Here is a 17611-nt window from a genome sequence, read left to right on the forward strand (position 1 = left end):
AAGAAAACCACCTCCAGCTTTCAATGGGGTAGAACATACTCATAAGTACCAAAGCAAGCGGTACATTTTGTCTGACAGCAGCAGCTTTTGCATTTTGCCTTCCGTAATAGTTTAGATAGTCTTTTTTTCTGTGCGCAAACTGCAGGTTTCTAGCAGTATCTGGCACTGTCAGGTTTCTGGTGTGTCCCAGCTACAGTCCCAGCATTTCCCAGACAAGCATCAGTTCACCCTATAGTACATGGAACAGAGAATGAGCCTTAATTTACAGGAGACAACATTAAAACGACTGGGAACAGGAAGAAAGAAACCCATCAGACTTTAAAGGTGATAAGATTTCAAGATGCTGTTGTCATTTTAGTCACTTTAATGTTTTCCTGGTGCAACACTGCAGAGTATCTTCATTATTTTCAGATACAAGCTAAATGATTATACTGCATTGTGCGTGTTCTCAGCCATGCTTTGACCACTTAGTAATATGACAGCTGATGATGATGGGTGCCTGAAGTTCTCTGGAAGATATTAGCATCTCTGGAAACAGGAGAATGAGCACGAAATGAACTACAGCACTGAGGGCTTGAACGTGGCACAGAGCGCTCATGAGAATAAAGGCTTCTTCAGGAATCATACGAATGGGGAAAAAAGCACCGTGTCGCACCCTCAAAACACTGTGGGGCTAGCTAATGGTTCAAAAACATTGTGCATTTTAATGAAACTCAAAGGAAACTTGGATTCTTAAAAAGCTTTTAAGCCAGTATTCTCGTAACTACACTCACCAATTAGTCCTCCTTACGCTTTCAGCAGAGCACAAGGTAGACAGTCGCGTTTGCACTATTTCTTGCTTCAGTCAATTTAGGTTTGCAGCGGTCTCCAAAACAAATACCAGAGTGCATCTGACCGCAACCTCCATCTACTGGACCTGTAACCTTCATGAGTTTAGCTCCATCCTGCAGTACCTCCATAGCCGCCTTTGTCTTTCTGCAAACCTGCCCCGAAGTAACATCTCTGAATGGGGGTCAGAAAGGAGGAAACAGGAACGAACGTGCCCCCAAAGTGCTCTCAGTGGCTGTTTTCAGTTGTATCAAGCATCAAACCAACCCTGTGCAGTGAGGAACGGTGAAGTTACCGTTCCTCAACAGCAGTAGCGTGCCATGAGTAACTCGGCTAGACTCAGAATGGTGCTGGGATCTGAATCCCAGGAGCATCTAAGTCAATGCAAGGCTCCTAACCGCCTAAATAAAACAAACATTGGATCGTATATAGAGATATTCATATGCAGGAGGGCGGGTTCAGATGCAATAGTCCAAAAGGTTAAGTTCATCTATATTCAGGTAATTTTTCCTCCTCCTTCATTTCTGAGCAGAGATTTTTCTGCATTATATCTGCAATATTGAAATTCTTCTACCAGCCGTTGTCATAGCACGGCCATCCTCATCCATAGCTAAATAAACATCTGGGGCTTTGGGGTAAGACCAAGAGCAGCAGAAGCAGAAGGTATATGCAAAAAGACATCAATATAGACAGCTTGCATATAAAGAAAGATAGGTGTCTGAGTAGAGCCTGCCCTGTAGTCTCTGAAGGAAGCAAGAATTACAGAATTTTGAGCTCTCGTACGTGGGGTTGTGCATATCAGTGTTGCCTGGGGGAACGCTCTGTGTTTAGGTCCCTGTCGCTTCATGTTTACGGCTGTATCATCATCTTAATTGACTCCTCAGAATCAGTTTCTCATTTCAGAAAACTTTCTTTTCCGAAACTTTGCTCCAAACATTTTTTTTTTTAATTCATTCCACTTCAGTGAAAGAAGCCAAAAGCATTTTTAATCTTTCACTTTTCTAGGCTCCAGAAGTTTTTCCTATGCTAGAAGTTGTCATACTGTAATAATCAATGCAGCATATAAACACATAAAGATAATATCATCTGCAGGTCTTTATTTTATCCCAATGTATAAATTATTCTTGGAAAGATGGAAGTGGAAATGACAACCTACTTCTTTCGGGGATCCTGCAGCCAAATGAGCTGCTCTCTTCTCCCTCTCTAAAATGCACAATGCTGTTATCACGGTCCCCTTAGTGCAATACTAACACTGTGTTACCGAGTCAGAAAGCGCGGTGTACTAGTTTCTGCCCAAAAACACATGGGCATCTTACAGAAAACACTGGCTTAGATCTTTAGGCCTAGCTTGCAGCCTAACTTCCCTGTTAGGGTGCCAAACCCAGGACTGACTGTATTTACCCACAAGATGCAAGCCCCTTAGAGACACGTAGAGATTCAGACACATTAAACTCTCGTCCAGCTGGAGGAACGCTGCTGTTATTAAATACATTTAATATTTATATAACACCAGTACCCAGATGTCCCAGTTAGCGCAATAGCGAGTTACTTAATGTGCAGTTCTCTGTTGGGACTACTTTATTATCTTAGCAATTCCTCCTCCTTTTTGCAAAATAAAAGCTCCTCGCTGGTCAACCTCCTCATTCCTCTCACTCCAACAAGCAGTGGGAGGAAATTGCTTGCTCTGCCTACCTGTTTTTTTCCCATGCATCTGCTGCTTTTCACAATTTCCTGCACCCTGAAATAGCACGGAGACATCCCACCTTATCTTTGATGAGTGACGGTAAAACTAGAGAAGGACTTCAGACAGGATAAAGCAAAATTCCTAGCAACCAGATATATCAGCCCCACCTTCCCACCGGTACTACGGGGCTTCCATGCTCCCCATGCCCAAGTTCAAGTCAAAGGACAGCTAGTCACCACCACGCGGAAAGCAGAAAGGCGGAGGAGGGATTGAAGGAGGGATTAATGGCAAAGACAGATCACAAGAACAAATTTCTGCACACACTGCTTGCTGCTACTGCAGCTTCCATTTGCTAGCTCCTTCTTCATATGCCTATAGGGAAAAATAACTCCTTTGTGAACTTGTGCTCCAAAAAAGGGACTAATGGTTATGAGAGCAATGACTATCGAGAAGCAGATGCAGGGAAGAATATTCTTTGTTAGATGGCCATTAGGATATAAATGATGCATGTTGGCAAAAAAAGCATGCTCAAATGTAAACAGCTAAGGATGAGGTTTTAGTCGTGCCACTAATTCAGAACCGAGCAAACCATTTAGATAACTGCAAAACAAAACCAAAAAGCCCCAGACAACAGGAGCAAGTTACCCAGCACTCACTGCAGGGAGCAACAGGCACATTTGCACAGTGACACAGCAGTTCACCCTGAATATATTCTGTATTATCCTGTATCTGACAGGACACAGCTAAACCACACAAAATATCTGGCACCTGCACTTCACGGTGAGAATGGTCTAAACTTAGGAGTCCCTGGGGTTCAAGCCCCATGTTGTGACACCCACCCCAAAGACTGGGAATAACCCCAGGCACCAGTACACGCTGGGGGCTGACCAGTGGGAAAGCAGCTTTGCAGAAGAGGACTTGAGGGTCCTGGTGGACACCAAGTTGAACACGAGCCAGCGATGTGTCCTTGCTGCAAATAAGGCAAATGGTATCCTGGGCTGCATTGGGCAAAGTATTGCCAGCAGGTCAGGGGAGACGACCATTCCCTGTGGGAATAAATGAGACTGTGTTTGATTTTGATGAGATGCAGCTGTGCCCTTGAGGCTTGTTACAAACAAGTTTGCGAAAACTTAGAGGCAGCAAAATAAGGATGTGATAGATATGTTCCTGAAAGAGAAAGTCGCGTGCACCAACTTGAAGAACTAATAAGCAGCGCTGAAGAGATGCGTGAACACAAGGCAGTAACCAATGAAATAAGTTTTGCCTGTTCGTGAACACTAGATCATATTATACAAGGGATAGATTGTAAAATAAAGCGTCTTCGCCTGAACTCATAGGCGGAGTCCATGATTAATTGCCACACTTCCCCTCTGCTCAGCACTGGTGAGACCACACCTGGGGTACTGCGCCCAGTTTTGGGCTCCCCAGTACAAGAGAGACAGGGACATACTGGAGAGAGTACAGCAAAGGGCTACCAAGATGATGAAGGGACTGGAGCATCTCTCCCATGAGGAAAGGCTGAGAGAGCTGGGACTCTTCATCCTAGAGGAGGTTCAGGGAGGACCTTATCGATGTATATAAACACCTGAAGGGAGGGTGCAAAGAGGACAGAGCCAGGCTCTCTGCAGTGGTGCTCAGTGGCAGGACCGGGGCAATGAGCACAAACTGAAACACAGGAGGTTCCCTCTGAACGCCAGAAAACACCGTGAGAGTGACCGAGCACTGGCACAGGTTGCCCAGGGAGGTGGTGGAGTCTCCATCCTTGGGGACATTCAAAAGCCGTCTGGCCGTGGTCCTGGGCAACTGGCTTTAGATGGCCCTGCTTGAGCAGGGTTGGACCAGCTACCTCCAGCGGTCCCTTCCAGCCTCAGCCATTCTGTGATGCTGTGACTGCCCACCAGCCCTTCAGTTCCTCGTAATTAGCTGTTACAACGGGAAAAGAGCTAAATTCCAGTCCATCCAATAACAGTGCCATAGTTAGATACAAATAAGACTCAAGAAATTATCATACACATTAACCCTACTGTTACACAGAGTGAGAAAATCATTGACTTAAGAATAGGGACCTACGTAAAAGTGAGCAGTCCCAAGACTGTACCTAGGCAAAACACACAAATGACCAATTACTGCTACAGAAAATTTTGTAACAACCTGATGAGGGTTCTTTGCTCCGTAGCTCAGAGCAAAGATGGAGCTGTCTGTAAAGCGTATGCAGACCTAAAGCAAACCCAATTCTTTGCACTGACGCAATACTTGATCGCTGGCACCCTGTACTGTATTGTCTTACTGTCACTGAATGGAATTGTATTTGATCTAAGGTTTTGATGGCTCTGGTTACTCAACTTTGAGGGCTGGCCATCAAATCTGGACGTAATACAGCGGCAGTGGGAGAAGTGCCAATGTTCAAGCAGCAGTCACTGTTCGCTGACTCTTTCTGCAGGAGAGAGCTGACCAGTCAGACCATGCAGGCTTAGAAGACGCAAATATATAATCAAAAAATGAAAATATATAATCAAAAAAACAAATACATAATCAAAAAATGAAACATTGCATCACCATTTAGCTTGTAAATGGCATGAAATGAGAATCAGCCTACGCAGGTAATCTGCCTTTCCCAGGAGAGGGACAAAAGGGATGCTTTCCACTTGAAATGTAGTCACTTTTTTAAAAGTTGTTTGCTGTCACAGCAAATTCTCTTACTTTGCTACATGCATTCTCACCCCAAGAATTAAACAATGTTCCTGATGATCTTTACAAAAGAAGTGGCCTTCCAGAGTGCAAAACGCAAGGACTCGTTGCTCAAGCTGCTTCTAGAAGAGAAAGGAAGGAGAAACATGATAGATTAGACAAGAAAGTGTTCAAGGCTATCAAAAAGCAAATATTAAAAATGATTGTTCAAACTATTACCAGACAGACAAAATACAGAGTTTCTTCTTGCGCTTATAAAGAAAAAAGAAAGGAATATTTTACATACGCAGAACATAGAGCAATCAAACAGGTTTAAAAGTGCCAACCATCAGGAGAGACATTGGCAGTACAGTAGAGCAAAAATGCTGCAGCCAAGATGGTTTAAGCGTAAGGAATCCATCAGCTTGTCTAACACAGACACCTTCTCTGCTACAAACCTTCCCCCAGCCGTACGGCGAGTCAGTGCTTTAATAGCACTTTGTCATCTAAAATGAGCAAGAGCTTGATGAATGACAGTGTGTCAGGGGGAAAAGTCGCTGTGCAGAAATGACTGCCTTTTAAGTGTCTGCTTTTGTTCATCACATGGGAAACAAAAAGAGGGAAGGACACGAGAGTGGGAAATCAAGGACTGTTTTCTTCTTTCTAGTGCAATATCAAATCACCATTTCTAGTGCCTGTCGGATTGAGAATGCGCATCAAAAGTTTCAAAGTATAATTAGCCTGTGAGCGAGGAGGAAAATATTGTTTTCCAGTTGTCTGGCTTCACAAATATTAACTAAAATGCTTTCTATTCAACTTGGCTATACACTTCAAGCCAACAGTTTCTATTAAGATCATTTACAACTTGGGGAGTATCCCATGTAACCATTCTCCCTCCTGAAATAGATATGAGAAGTTAGCTAAAGCTAAGAACTAAGCAGGGGGGAGAAGAGGGAGGAGAAGAAACAACCCATACTTCCACAAAGAAGTCAGTACGCAGGAGAATAAAAACATGCGATAGCGGAACGCTGCAGACAGGATTGCTCCGGGAGCAATCCCAGTCAGCACGCTGCATGCCGTGCTTCAGCTGTTAAAGCAGTCATGCAGGGAGAACTCTTTTTTGTTTTTTTTTCCCCAAATCGTGGCATATTTCTATCTCCAACGAGACAATTCTCAAGTAGAAGAGATCGAGGGCCTGCATATTCTAGTGCTTCCCCCCAGCGCCACATCGCTGTTAGTTCATCTAGAAAAAGATCGCTAAGTCTCCTCATTTCAGCACAGAATGGTTTGGGCTGGAAGTGACCTTTAGAGGTCATCTAGTCCAACCCCCCCGCAATGGGCAGGGACATCTTCAACCAGATCAGGTTGCTCCGAGCCCCGTCCAACCTGACCTTGAGTTTTTCCAGGGATGGGGCATCTACCACCTCTCTGGGCAACCTGTGTGTCGTGGTTTAACCCCCGCCGGCAACTCGGCACCACGCAGCCGCTCGCTCACTCCCCACCAGTGGGACGGGGGAGAGAATTGGAAGGGCAAAAGGGGAAAACTCGTGGGCTGAGATAAGAACAGCTTAATAACTAAAGTAAAATAAAAATAGAACAGTAGTAATAGTAATAATAACAATAATAATAGTACAGTAGTAATACGAAGCAAGCGATACACTCTACAATTGCTCACCACCCGCCGACCGATGCCCAGCCCGTCCCCCAAGCAGCGATCGTTGCCCCCCCTGGCCAACTCCCCCAGTTTCTATACTGAGCATGGCGTCCCACGGTATGGCATAGCCCCTTGGCCAGTCTGGGCCAGCTGGCCTGGCTGTGCCCCCTCCCAGCTTCTTGTGCCCCCAGCAGAGCAGGGGAAGCTGAAAAGTCCTTGACCAGTGTGAGCGCCACTTAGCACCTATTTAGCAACAGCTTAGCACTGCTTAGCAAGAACCAAAGCATCAGTGTATCATCGACATTGTTCTCATCCTAAACCCAAAACACAGCCCCATACCGGCTACCAAGAAGAAAATTAACTCTATCCCAGCTGAAACCAGGACACTGTGCCAGTGTTTCACCACCCTCATTATGAAAAAATTTCTTCCTTATATCTAGCCTGCATTTACCGTCTTGTAGTTTAAAACCATTACCCCTTGTCCCATCAAAACAGCTCCCTAAGGCTACTAACCACACTGCCAAAACTAACCGACTACACGTAGCACCCATCTCCAGAGAAGAAACAAGAGAAGTCTACTTGCAACTTGTTGAGAGTCTCCAGATGGGAAGCGTGGACACATCTCACGTAGAAACGACCAGCGTTACATCCAGCTGCAAACAGCACGCCAGTAAATAACCACACTCGCCACATTTTCTTTTTTGACATTTTTATTAATCAAAGACAGGACGACTTCCATATTTCAAGTGATGAAAGAGATCCCAGGATGTTTTCATAGCTAAGACAAGCTTAACCAAAAGATACATTGCAGAATACATCATGGATTTGGAGTAACGCCCTTGTTATGACTGGGTGAACTGGAGTCACTGGCATCCTGTGTAGCGCAAGCGAGGGTCCTCAGAGAGAGAATAAGTCATTGGCGATGGACCACAACTCTTGCAGGGACACGCCAAGAGCTCCAGAAGAGCAAAAGGAGAATTTGACATTGTACCTGACTGAGAGGGTCCCCAAGTACCCGAGCAGTATCAAAGGTCGGTCTCCACCGAGGCAGAGCAACGTACAGACTATTTCAGCTTCAGGCCTCTTATGCATACGAACGGAGCGGTTTTTATTCATGCTATATAAATACATGTATATTTTGTATTGCTGTTTATAGAGTTGCATAAAAGTCAAAATATAAAGTTCTGCAAGGTTTTCTTTAATACTCTTAGGTGGAAGCTTGAAGGGTTAGGTTTACCTGTCACTGTTCCCAACAAAAAACCAAGAGCTAACTATGTGGGAAAATAAACTAGATGTGCCATTTCAATTCCTTAGCATTTTATAAACAATTTTCAGTATACCAATAAATACTCAGTGCAAAGCACATGCTTAGTTAAAATCCTAGACATGGATGAAGTATAAGGAAAAAAAAAAATCAGCTAGTACATGTTGTCTGCATGCTCACAGAAATATAAAAAGAGGGAAAAGTGTTTCTCACTTATAGCATTATTTTGGTTTTGGTTTAAGAAATGTAGATGCTTTCTCCCAAAATAATGGTACTTACAAGGTTATATTACTCATTTGTATAAAGAAAAAAAAATTGTGCCAGTGATGGGAACAGAGTCTACATCACTTGAAACTAAGTATTTCCGTACCTATTATGAAGACTGCAGCAAGTTTGTACTTATGATCCAACACTTCTTGTGTTGAGGGCAAATCCACTGCTTGGTGTGTGACAAGGCAGCATCCAAAAAAAAAAAAAAACAAAAACCAACAGAAATCCCAAGCAAAATTAATTACAATTTATGGGACGGTAAGAAATGACAGTTTTCCAGCATAAAACCTATAGTAGTCCTTTCCTTTCACATCACATCACTCACTGAAGTTTGCCTAGGTTGTCCACAAGATAACACTACTTCATAACAAGTTGTTTTCCCCATGAATACGGCAGGCCAAAATACCCGAATTCCCTGTAACTGGGAACAATACACGTTTCCTTCCCATGAACAGTGATTTAACAGATGGAACCTTAGGAAACAGAATTTAAAATTAAAAGGTAATATTTCAGCCCACAGTTAGGAACTGAAAATGCGAGAAGTACAATTCAGAAAAGAGTTAATGAATTTGTACAATATCAACTTGAAAGCGTGGCATACAAATCAAGATGATTACAGAAGCATCCATAACATGGTCATTACAGAGGCAATACTGAGGGCTGCTTTGTTAACCCCAGTCATTGCGCTCTCATTGCACAAGTCGTGTTGGCAGCAAAAGAATTCAAAATTATCCAACTGGAAGAATTCAGCAATATCATTCATGCTGCACTGGGATGCCTTCCAGCAGGAGGAAGTTCTCAATTTACCTATTAAAAAAAAAAATTAATCAGGTTAAGAGAATATTGAAAGTAATACCATTTTTGGTACGGAGAGAGAATCACTGCCTGGACTGCCACATCCTTGCTTTTTTAGCTTCTTCTCAAGTGTTTAGAAGTTTCCAAATTTGCCTTCACTAGGAATTTAGTAGTGCAAATAGCAACAGCAAGCCACGGTCCTGCCTCCAGCGCACGCTCTTGTAGCTCTTAGCCATAGGTTAAGAAAGATTTCTAGCTCAAGCTAACCAGGGCTTCCAATTCAGTCCACACGACCCACGGGGAGATACAGGGTGGAGCTCGAGCAGTACCTGCTCCGAGGCTCCTGACAGAGAAAGACAGCGAGTGCACCACCATCCAGCTCAACTTGCATTGCTCTTGCATCATCCTACAGCACGGGCGTCCTCCCTCCACAAAGCTCGGAGAGAGCCCAGTAACTCAAGCTAGGTTTTGTGCTGAAGACAAGTCCCGTCGGATCTGACCGGCTGCATTTCCAGAAGCAACATGCAGAAGACAGAGTTTGAAGAGCAGAAGAGTCCTCCCCCTTTTCTCGCTTATTCCCCTGGATGCCCGAAATCAAACAACTTGCCTTCCGTCTTCCCTAGCTTGACACCTCAAGTACTCAACTCCTGACTCTGACAACAGACAACCGCCGTAGGCTGCATGCTAGAAAGCCTACAGTTTGTGCTCATGAAGCTTTAGGCTCAAGGGAAATACCAAAAGAGACAATTCCTTAGGATGCAAGCAGCACAGAGCAGCATCCTGCTCCAGCGGCGTTAGAAGCTTTCCTTCCTCCACGCCAAGTCATGAGCTTTAGCAGGGACCATCCCGAGGAACAGGGAAGCCCCATCCCATCCTGGTTCTCGCTGTCCAAAGCCAGCCCAAGTCCTTCTAGGGCAGAAGGAACCGGCTGGGAAAGCAGGAGATTATTTCAGTTGACTTGGTACTTCTGTTCTTCCAATGTAACTCCTGTCACTCGTAGTAAGGGAGTTACTTCAATGCTATTTAACAACGAGAACAGTAACTCTGTGCCCTGAATATCCTTGACCATCTTCCTGAGTTGCAAGTGACTTCATCCTCAGGATAAGAGAACTTATTTTAATAGTGTCAATTCATAAACAACTGAGTCTTCATCTGCAGGTTTATTTTGCGGATTACGCACGTTTTACCTGTTTTTAAAGTGTAACAAATTCAGGGCAAAGGTTTTGTACCTTAAAGTCACTGCTGTCCCCTATTTTTTCCCAGCTCCCTTAGGCGGTAGGTTTTTTTGTTGCTTGTTGGTTTTTTTGTTTAATCTGGATATACAGATATCTGTGTATATGCTTGTACAAGTATAAATCAGCTATCTAAATCATCATTATCAGTTGCTTGGAAGTCAAAATATACCAATTTACTATAAGCATGACCTTCAAAAGTATCTGCAGCCTTCTTTTGAGTGAGGCTAAGAAATGCATGCTAAGGCCAGATTAGAAGTGTACAGGCAATGAAAACTGATATAACCGTGTTTATTTTAGGTCTGTAGGACAGTATACGTACCAAATTTCATCTGCAAGCAAGTATCTTCAGTTGCTAAGCAAGTACTATTGGTCTTGCACAAGGAAGGGCTGTTCTCACAGTGGTAACACCTTAGGGTATAACCTAAGAAGACAGAGGTTTATCTTTACTAACAATGAAGTACTCAACCAGTAGCAGCATTAAAAAGGAAAAAAAGAAGAATCACTATCTGCATCTAACTGTCCCCAAACACATGCCTGGTTATTAGACTCACGCTATAATTTATAAGCTTTTGTCAGTGTACAGCTTGAGACTGGCAATTCTGAAAGGAAGACTTCGAAGCATGGAATTACGTCACCTTTAAAAACACTTACCTTTATGTGCCTGCAGAATAATATGTTAAACGTTTGGTTCTTTCATCTACTCTTAAATATTGCCTTTTCCAAAAGGACAGACAAGAAGAGACACTTTTAGCAGAATTTTATTCTATCCCTTTTTTATTTCATCTCATTTCTCTCTTGTGCTATACACCTAGTTCCCAATTTACACAACAGGAATCCAGTCTTCCAGCAGCAAAACATTTTTTTCCATGATTTCCTCAGCCCCGTCATATCATTCAATCAGGAAAGCACCTCCCCTGTACTCACCACAACTACAAAAAGCAACCAGAACAATGCAGGCGGTTAACAGGACACAATTCATCTTGATCATGCTTCTTCTCTAATCTGAAGGCATAAACAGATGTTACATGCTTATTCTCTTTAAAAGCTACAGGAAACCAGCAAAACACATGGTGAGGAATCGAGGTTTCAAGACTTGATTCAGTATGGAACTGAAGGCACTGATCAGGAAAACCGGTGAAAGAGAAGAGAGAAAAGTAACACTGCACTTTCCGAGAGAGGATTTTCATGCCGAGACCCGGATTTTTATTGCAAGAACTGAGATTTGAGCCCTGGCAGGCTGCGGAGGGGGCTCCTTTCGCCCCTCTGATTACACCATTCAACAGGTCTCTCTATTTCTTACAGCTACAAATGCACCTACCAAAAAGAGAGGCCATTTAGGTCTGGAATGCTTTTTCTTTTACAGCAACTCCCCAAGAACCAGCCTGTGCTCCTTTCTTCTCTCGCATGGGGTTGCAAGAGGTTCGTCTGCACTAAGGGGACTTTTGCCTCCCCTCTCCCAAAATTTCTCCCTCTCACCGAGGTACCGACACAGGCAACAACCCACCAAGCGACTGCAGCGATGCTCAAGTCCACAGTTACTGTAATCCCTAAGTGAGACAGGAAGGTCAGGATTGTTTTAAAGCAGCATTTATTAGATAGACTTCTGCACTCAGAGTCTGAACTGCAAACAGTAATATCTACTACGAAAAAATCTCTGCTATTGCAGACAGTGGGCTATTCAGACGAGGTATCAAGCAGGCACACGAGGGAGAGAGGGACCATACTTGTGCTAGGAGGGCATGATTTCATGTTTGTCTTCGAAACCCAAGTGGGATTGGAAGTCCCAAAGAATTAAAGGCATCCAGATAACAAGTTGCACTTACGATAAGACTGCAGTGAAGCAGTCAGATTGCTGCTCTTGACCCTGTTAATGCTGCTTGAAGCTACGTCGGTATGCAGCTGAGAGTCTAGCGTGGCAGACCGTAATCCTGTTGGGATGGAGTTTTTTTGCCTCCCAGAAGACTGACTGTGGACTTGAAAAGACGGTTTCATAGTAAAACAATACTGAAATCCTTCTCAACCTTAAGTCTAGCTAATTTTTCTAAAAATACAAAAAACCCCACCCAACAAAAAAGCCCATTAACTTTTTTTCATGTCTGTATGACCTACTGTTGAGCAGGAAAACTAAGAAAAACAAAACCATAAGGTGCCAGATGAGATGGTTGTTTGAGATAAGCAACTTTGTGAGAAGCCTTCCAAGACCAGAGGCTCATCCCGCGGTGACGTGACTCTGCAGGGCTGCTGTTGGCCTGGTGCTTACAGCAAGAGCCGTTCTGGACAGCAGCAAGAATCTCCCTGGGAACCTCTCCACCTTCCAAGGGCCCTCAGTCACCCAGCGGCGTCAGCAGAGTAAAACAGTTTTGCCTTTTAGCAAAACCAAGTCACGACCAGAATAAATATAAGGCGGATTAATAAAAATCATCACAGCCAGCACAACAGCTTTGACAGGAGTCATTCAACCAATCTATTTTTGTGAAAATGAGTAATTTTTTCCTGTACTCCTGAACTACAAAGAGATGAGACAACTGGAAAATTTTAGCTTTAAGAAAAAAAAATTATAGAGAGCAATTCACAACATGGCTTAAAAGAAACAAAGCAGAAAACATTTCCTAAACTAAATTTTCTAAATTGCTGTTTTACCTGAAGCATCTGACCAATCTCAATAACAAGAAATAACACGAAATAGCAACTGCAATAGCAAGGAAGGCTTATTGCCTTGGTTGTGAAACAAGAATTTCTCTGCAGTCCCACCTGGGAGCGCGCACGTACGAGACCAGGCTGCTCCTTTCATCATAACCTCAGAGCAGAAAGAGGCAAGAAAAGGGTAACGGGGGCTACGAGCCCCATGCCTGGGGCGACCAGGGCATTTCAGGAGCCGCTCGGGGTTGCACCACTTCTGCAGCCAGCAACCACCTGGCAGATGCAGCCTGCCTTCTTCCCATTTTTTTGCTTTTAAGCTGGCTGCAGCCCGCCCCGGCCGGCATCCGCGTCCCCCCCGCCGTCCCCGGGGTCCCCCCCGGCTCCCCGCTGCCCCGCGGGCGGCGGCCGGCCGCTGGGCCGAGCGCCCCGGGGCGCCGCAGCCCGCCCCGCTTAGCGCACTGCGGTGCCGCCGCCCCGCCGGCGCCAGCCCGGGAAGGCAGAGAGGGACACCGGATCCTCCCCCTAATACGGTGTAAATGCAGATTGCCGCCCAAAACCTTCCCCCCCGCAATTCCTAGGAAAAGCCCTTATCCCCCCCCCCCCGCCCCGAGGCGAGGGGCTGCCTCCGCTCCCCCTGCGCCCCGGCGAGGCGGGGGGCCCCGGGCTCCCTCCGCTGCCCCCCGCGGCAAGGGGCGGCCCGGCCCGGGGGCTCCGCCGCGGCGCTGAGGGAGCCCGCTCGCCCCTTACCTGCCCCGAGCCCTCGCTACCGCCCGGCCCCGCTCCGTCTGGCGGCGGGGGGGCTGCGGCTGCGGCTCTGCCTCTCTCGGCTGTGCCGCCCCCGGGGCGGAGCAGCGGCGTGGGCACGGCCCGGCTCGGCCCACGGCCTCGGGGGCGGGGAGCCGGGCCCGGGGGGGAGCCGGGCCCGGGGCGGGGGGGGAGCCGGGCCCGGGGGGGAGCCGGGCCCGGGGGGGAGCCGGGCCCGGGGCGGGGGGGGGAGGCGCCCTGCAGGACAGCGACCGACCCTTACCTGCGCAACGCTTAAACAAGCCGCAACAACTTTTAGGAATACATCTCTCCTATATACACACACACATATGCGTGTAACGCAGCCTAGTACCAGCCCTAAGGATTTTTCATGGGGCTCGATGGGTGACAGGAGAGGTGCTTCCCACCCTTCATTAAACTTAATTTCTATCCCAGCAGCGAAACCTGGGCTTTTGTTCTGCACGCAGAAACTGGGTGAAGAGATTCAGATTCTGAAGAGGTTCAGATCAGTGCTATTTAGAACAAAAAAGCGAGTGCTGACTTGAGCACAAAATGAAATACCTCTACCTACCAGTCACACTTTAAAAAAGCGTTCTGCATTTATTTTTGTTAGCACACCTCAACTACCAATTCATTTGTTCAACCTAAAGTAAACCCTAAACCACTCAGAACTGAAATCAGATTCTCTTGGTGCGTTACAGTAGTTAAGATGCTTATCAGTCAGCTCAGCCTACGTCTTACCAAGGTCTTTAAGATTTTACCTCTGTTTAAGCCATAAATAAAGGCAAAGGGATGTAAGAGTAGGATGCTTGTGGGTTATTGTATGCAACATTTAAGGAGAATCCACTTAATTAAGACTCGATATAAAAAAAAAAATCCCTTAATTTATTAATTCACTTAGAAAATTTTGCAATGACGAATTGGAAACAAGGAACTTAACTTCAGGAGTAGCTGATTATTTACCTCTTTTCCCTTCCCAAAATCTGGGAACAGTACCTCCCACAGAGGACACATTTATATCTATCGTCGCAGATAAGTGGTATTTCCAACTTGGCCCGAATTTTCCCCCTCGCGTGCTTCGCATAGATGACGAGAAATTACTTTAAACAATGACAGGAAAAAAAATCCAGCACTGGCATAACTTGCACAGCAACTTTTGGCTTTTCTTTTCCCTGCTGGCTGGCACACCGCTTGTTTTTCTCTCGTGTGATGCAGTCACAGCGAGGAAATGGTGGCCAAAAGTTCTCTCCATTAAGCCATCCAGTCAGCAACAGGCCACAAAAATGCCGAAGGAATCCTACAGCGCAATTAGAAAGAGACTGTCAGCGTAGGCCTTTTCCACAGACAAAAAAAGGACTGGATGAGTTACATATTTGCGTTGGATGTGCTAGGTTTTTAACCATATGCTGTATTCATAGATGTTCAGCAAGGCTTATTTTACCTTGACAGGAGAAGCAAGCATTGATAGCAGTCAGGATCTGAGTCAGAAGCTTGTAGAACTTCGGGCTGAACCTGAAGGATGGTGGCCAAAGGGAAGGACATATATATATATATTGATATATATGTCTGTTATGTGTATATATATATATACACACACGTAGAACCTGTCCGTGCGTATTGCACAGGTTACACCAGCCATAGGAAGCATTTAGCAGCTGGGTGCCGCTGGCAGGTAGCAGTACACCCACCCAACGCCCGCTTGCTGCGTCAGTCAGAGCGGTGAAGCGCCGTCTTCTGCGGCAGGATCTTGAGTCGCTTCTCTCCTGCTTTCTCAGTGAAGATTTCTGCCGTCCAGCACTGCTGGCGAACACACCCCATCCCTTGCTTTCCTCAGTGGACTTCACTTTTCACACTGACCTGGCATAAGCTTTGGAGTTTTGGGTGGGGTGAGGAGAACCACTGGCATCAACCCTACTTCGAATGCAGGTAATGAAGAGTTACGCCACTCGCAGTAGCACTGCATCTGGTAACTTTAGGCAATATGCCATGTGCTAAAAGAGCTGCCTGAAGCAATGGAATAACCGTTTTCCTGTTACAAATACATATGCGTTTGGTCCAACGGCAGCGATACGCCATTCCCGTACCCGGTTACCTTCTCGCCTCGTACACGCGCCGTTCGCAGCAGCCCTGTGGCCACCAGCTGTGCTCGGGCAGAGGCCTCAAACCTCAGATCCCACTGCTCAGAGGCTGACAGAATAGCATCGTCCTGTCTCCTGGCTTCTCCTGCAGTAAGGAATAATTACAGTTGCTCTTTAACAACCCAAGGGAGAACCGCTCCCTGAGAAGAGTAAAAATGCCAAGAGTTGGGAGTGTTTCTGTAGAGCCTCATGACCTTCAGCTGATAGCACTTAGCTAGAACACGCAGATCCTGCTGAAGCACCAAGCCCTGGACCACGAGTTACCTGTCCTTAAAAACACAAACAGACTTCCAGCACCGGAGTAAGTGTCTGGTTCCACTAAATCCTTTTTTCACTGATCCTTTTAACAGATGATGAAACTTCTGTGAAGAAAAAGCATTGCACCACAAACATCACATCTTCCCCTCGCAGTTAATACTGAGGAATCCTCAAAATGGAAATGTTTTTCAGCCACTCCAGCAATTCACATTGCTGTTCAGACTTCTGTGAGGGACAACACACATTTTTTTTGCTTCTCTAGATGTTTCACCTGAACGACTGTTGTAGCGATCATACTCAATATTTGTTTTTCTACCTTGTACCGCTGTGGAAGATCCAAATGCTGTGTGGCATTAGAGAAAGATGGGCACATAGAGAATCCAGTACTATGACTTGTGGGGAAAAAAACAACCCACCAGGCTTTCTGTATGAGCAGTAACTAGTCAATAATGAAAACATTCAGCTGGAAGCACAATATACTGGTTTTCCTCTTGGCGCTACTAATTCTGGATGTCAAAAAAAGGAACTGACTACAGCGATGCTGGTCACGCAATTATTGCGCAAGTCTTGGCAAGAAGAGTCCCACGTAGCGCTTCAGAGCAAAGGAGGCAGTTGTTTATTAATGACAATGGAAACAAAATAAAAGTGATAAAGCAAACATACTTTAAATATAAAGTTTCTAGTCATCTGGTGTTCTGTCAGGCTCCCTTTTTTTTCTTTTTCATTTTTTTATTCAGGCGTAGTTACAAAAATCCATAGAGGATTTAGGGAAACATGATACTTGAACATCAATTTGTCACCTATGACAAAGTCTGAACAGCAAACATCATATAAAGAAAAAAAACTCAAAACATATTTACAAATTCATACTTTGTAGTCACTGAGAAAGTTCTTGGTTACCGAGTGGCAGATTATGCATGTACACTACATTCCAAAAGGCGTTATCCAAATCAGAGTCATTTAGCATAAAATTAAGCTGAAAGACAGATTGTCTAAAAATAAGGCCAGTTTCATTCCTAATTTATGCACTTGATGACCAGAATTTTCTGGTACTTCTACGTTAATAAAAAAAAAAAAAAAAAAAAGAGCATAAGAGCACCTGATCTCACCCAAACGGGATACACAGACCAAACTGCAAGTTTCATTCTTAGCAGGAGTTATCAAGAGTAGAAACTCATGAGGAAGGACAATAGTATACACCTTTTTTGCTATCTTGTCTATTGCTAATTTTAAATGCTTGTATAAAAACAAATCCCCACACCATATTTGCAATATGATCATAAATAGGCAATAGTTTAAAAATGTAAGATATGATTACCTCGGACTATCAAGCTGTTTCGCACTTCAGAAAAAAGTGACCAAAGCCCAAACACCTTTCTCTTCCTCTCCCTCCCTCCCTCCCCGTTCCCCCCC

The 17611-nt window shown here is 45.0% G+C and overlaps 1 protein-coding gene across 6 annotated transcripts; it reads right to left on the reverse strand.

Moving 5' to 3' along the window:
* Positions 1–7546: 7546 nt before the first annotated feature.
* On the reverse strand, positions 7547–13854 carry LOC309592855 (CD59 glycoprotein-like). Of its 6 annotated transcripts, none has more exons than XM_082316751.1 (5): positions 13785–13813; positions 12221–12370; positions 11322–11944; positions 10717–10818; positions 7547–9174 (listed from the first exon to the last, which is right to left on the reverse strand). In XM_082316751.1, the coding sequence occupies exons 3-5, from the start codon at positions 11383–11385 to the stop codon at positions 8981–8983; spliced, it is 360 nt and encodes a 119-aa protein (XP_082172877.1). In that variant the 5' UTR covers positions 11386–11944; positions 12221–12370; positions 13785–13813; the 3' UTR covers positions 7547–8980. The 6 variants fall into 6 exon arrangements, with proteins under 6 accessions (XP_082172877.1, XP_082172878.1, XP_082172879.1 ...); XM_082316752.1 differs by lacking the exon at positions 13785–13813 and having other exon boundaries at positions 11322–11399; positions 11716–11944; positions 12221–13379; XM_082316753.1 differs by lacking the exon at positions 12221–12370 and having other exon boundaries at positions 11322–11399; positions 13785–13854.
* Between the last annotated feature and the right edge of the window lie 3757 nt (positions 13855–17611).

This window comes from Platalea leucorodia (assembly GCF_965183815.1).
Source record: "Platalea leucorodia genome assembly, chromosome: 7".
Taxonomy (NCBI): Eukaryota; Metazoa; Chordata; class Aves; order Pelecaniformes; family Threskiornithidae; genus Platalea; species Platalea leucorodia.

Coding starts and splice junctions, on each gene's coding strand:
- LOC309592855 (XM_082316753.1), bottom strand. CDS start 11,385: ATGATCAAGATGAATTGTGTCCTGTTAACCGCCTGCATTGTTCTGGTT. Junction 10,819..11,321: donor GGTTGCTTTTTGTAGTTGTG/GTGAGTACAGGG, acceptor CTGTCTTCTTAG/GTTATACCCTAAGGTGTTAC. Junction 9,175..10,716: donor TTGCTTGCAGATGAAATTTG/GTACGTATACTG, acceptor TTTTTTTAATAG/GTAAATTGAGAACTTCCTCC.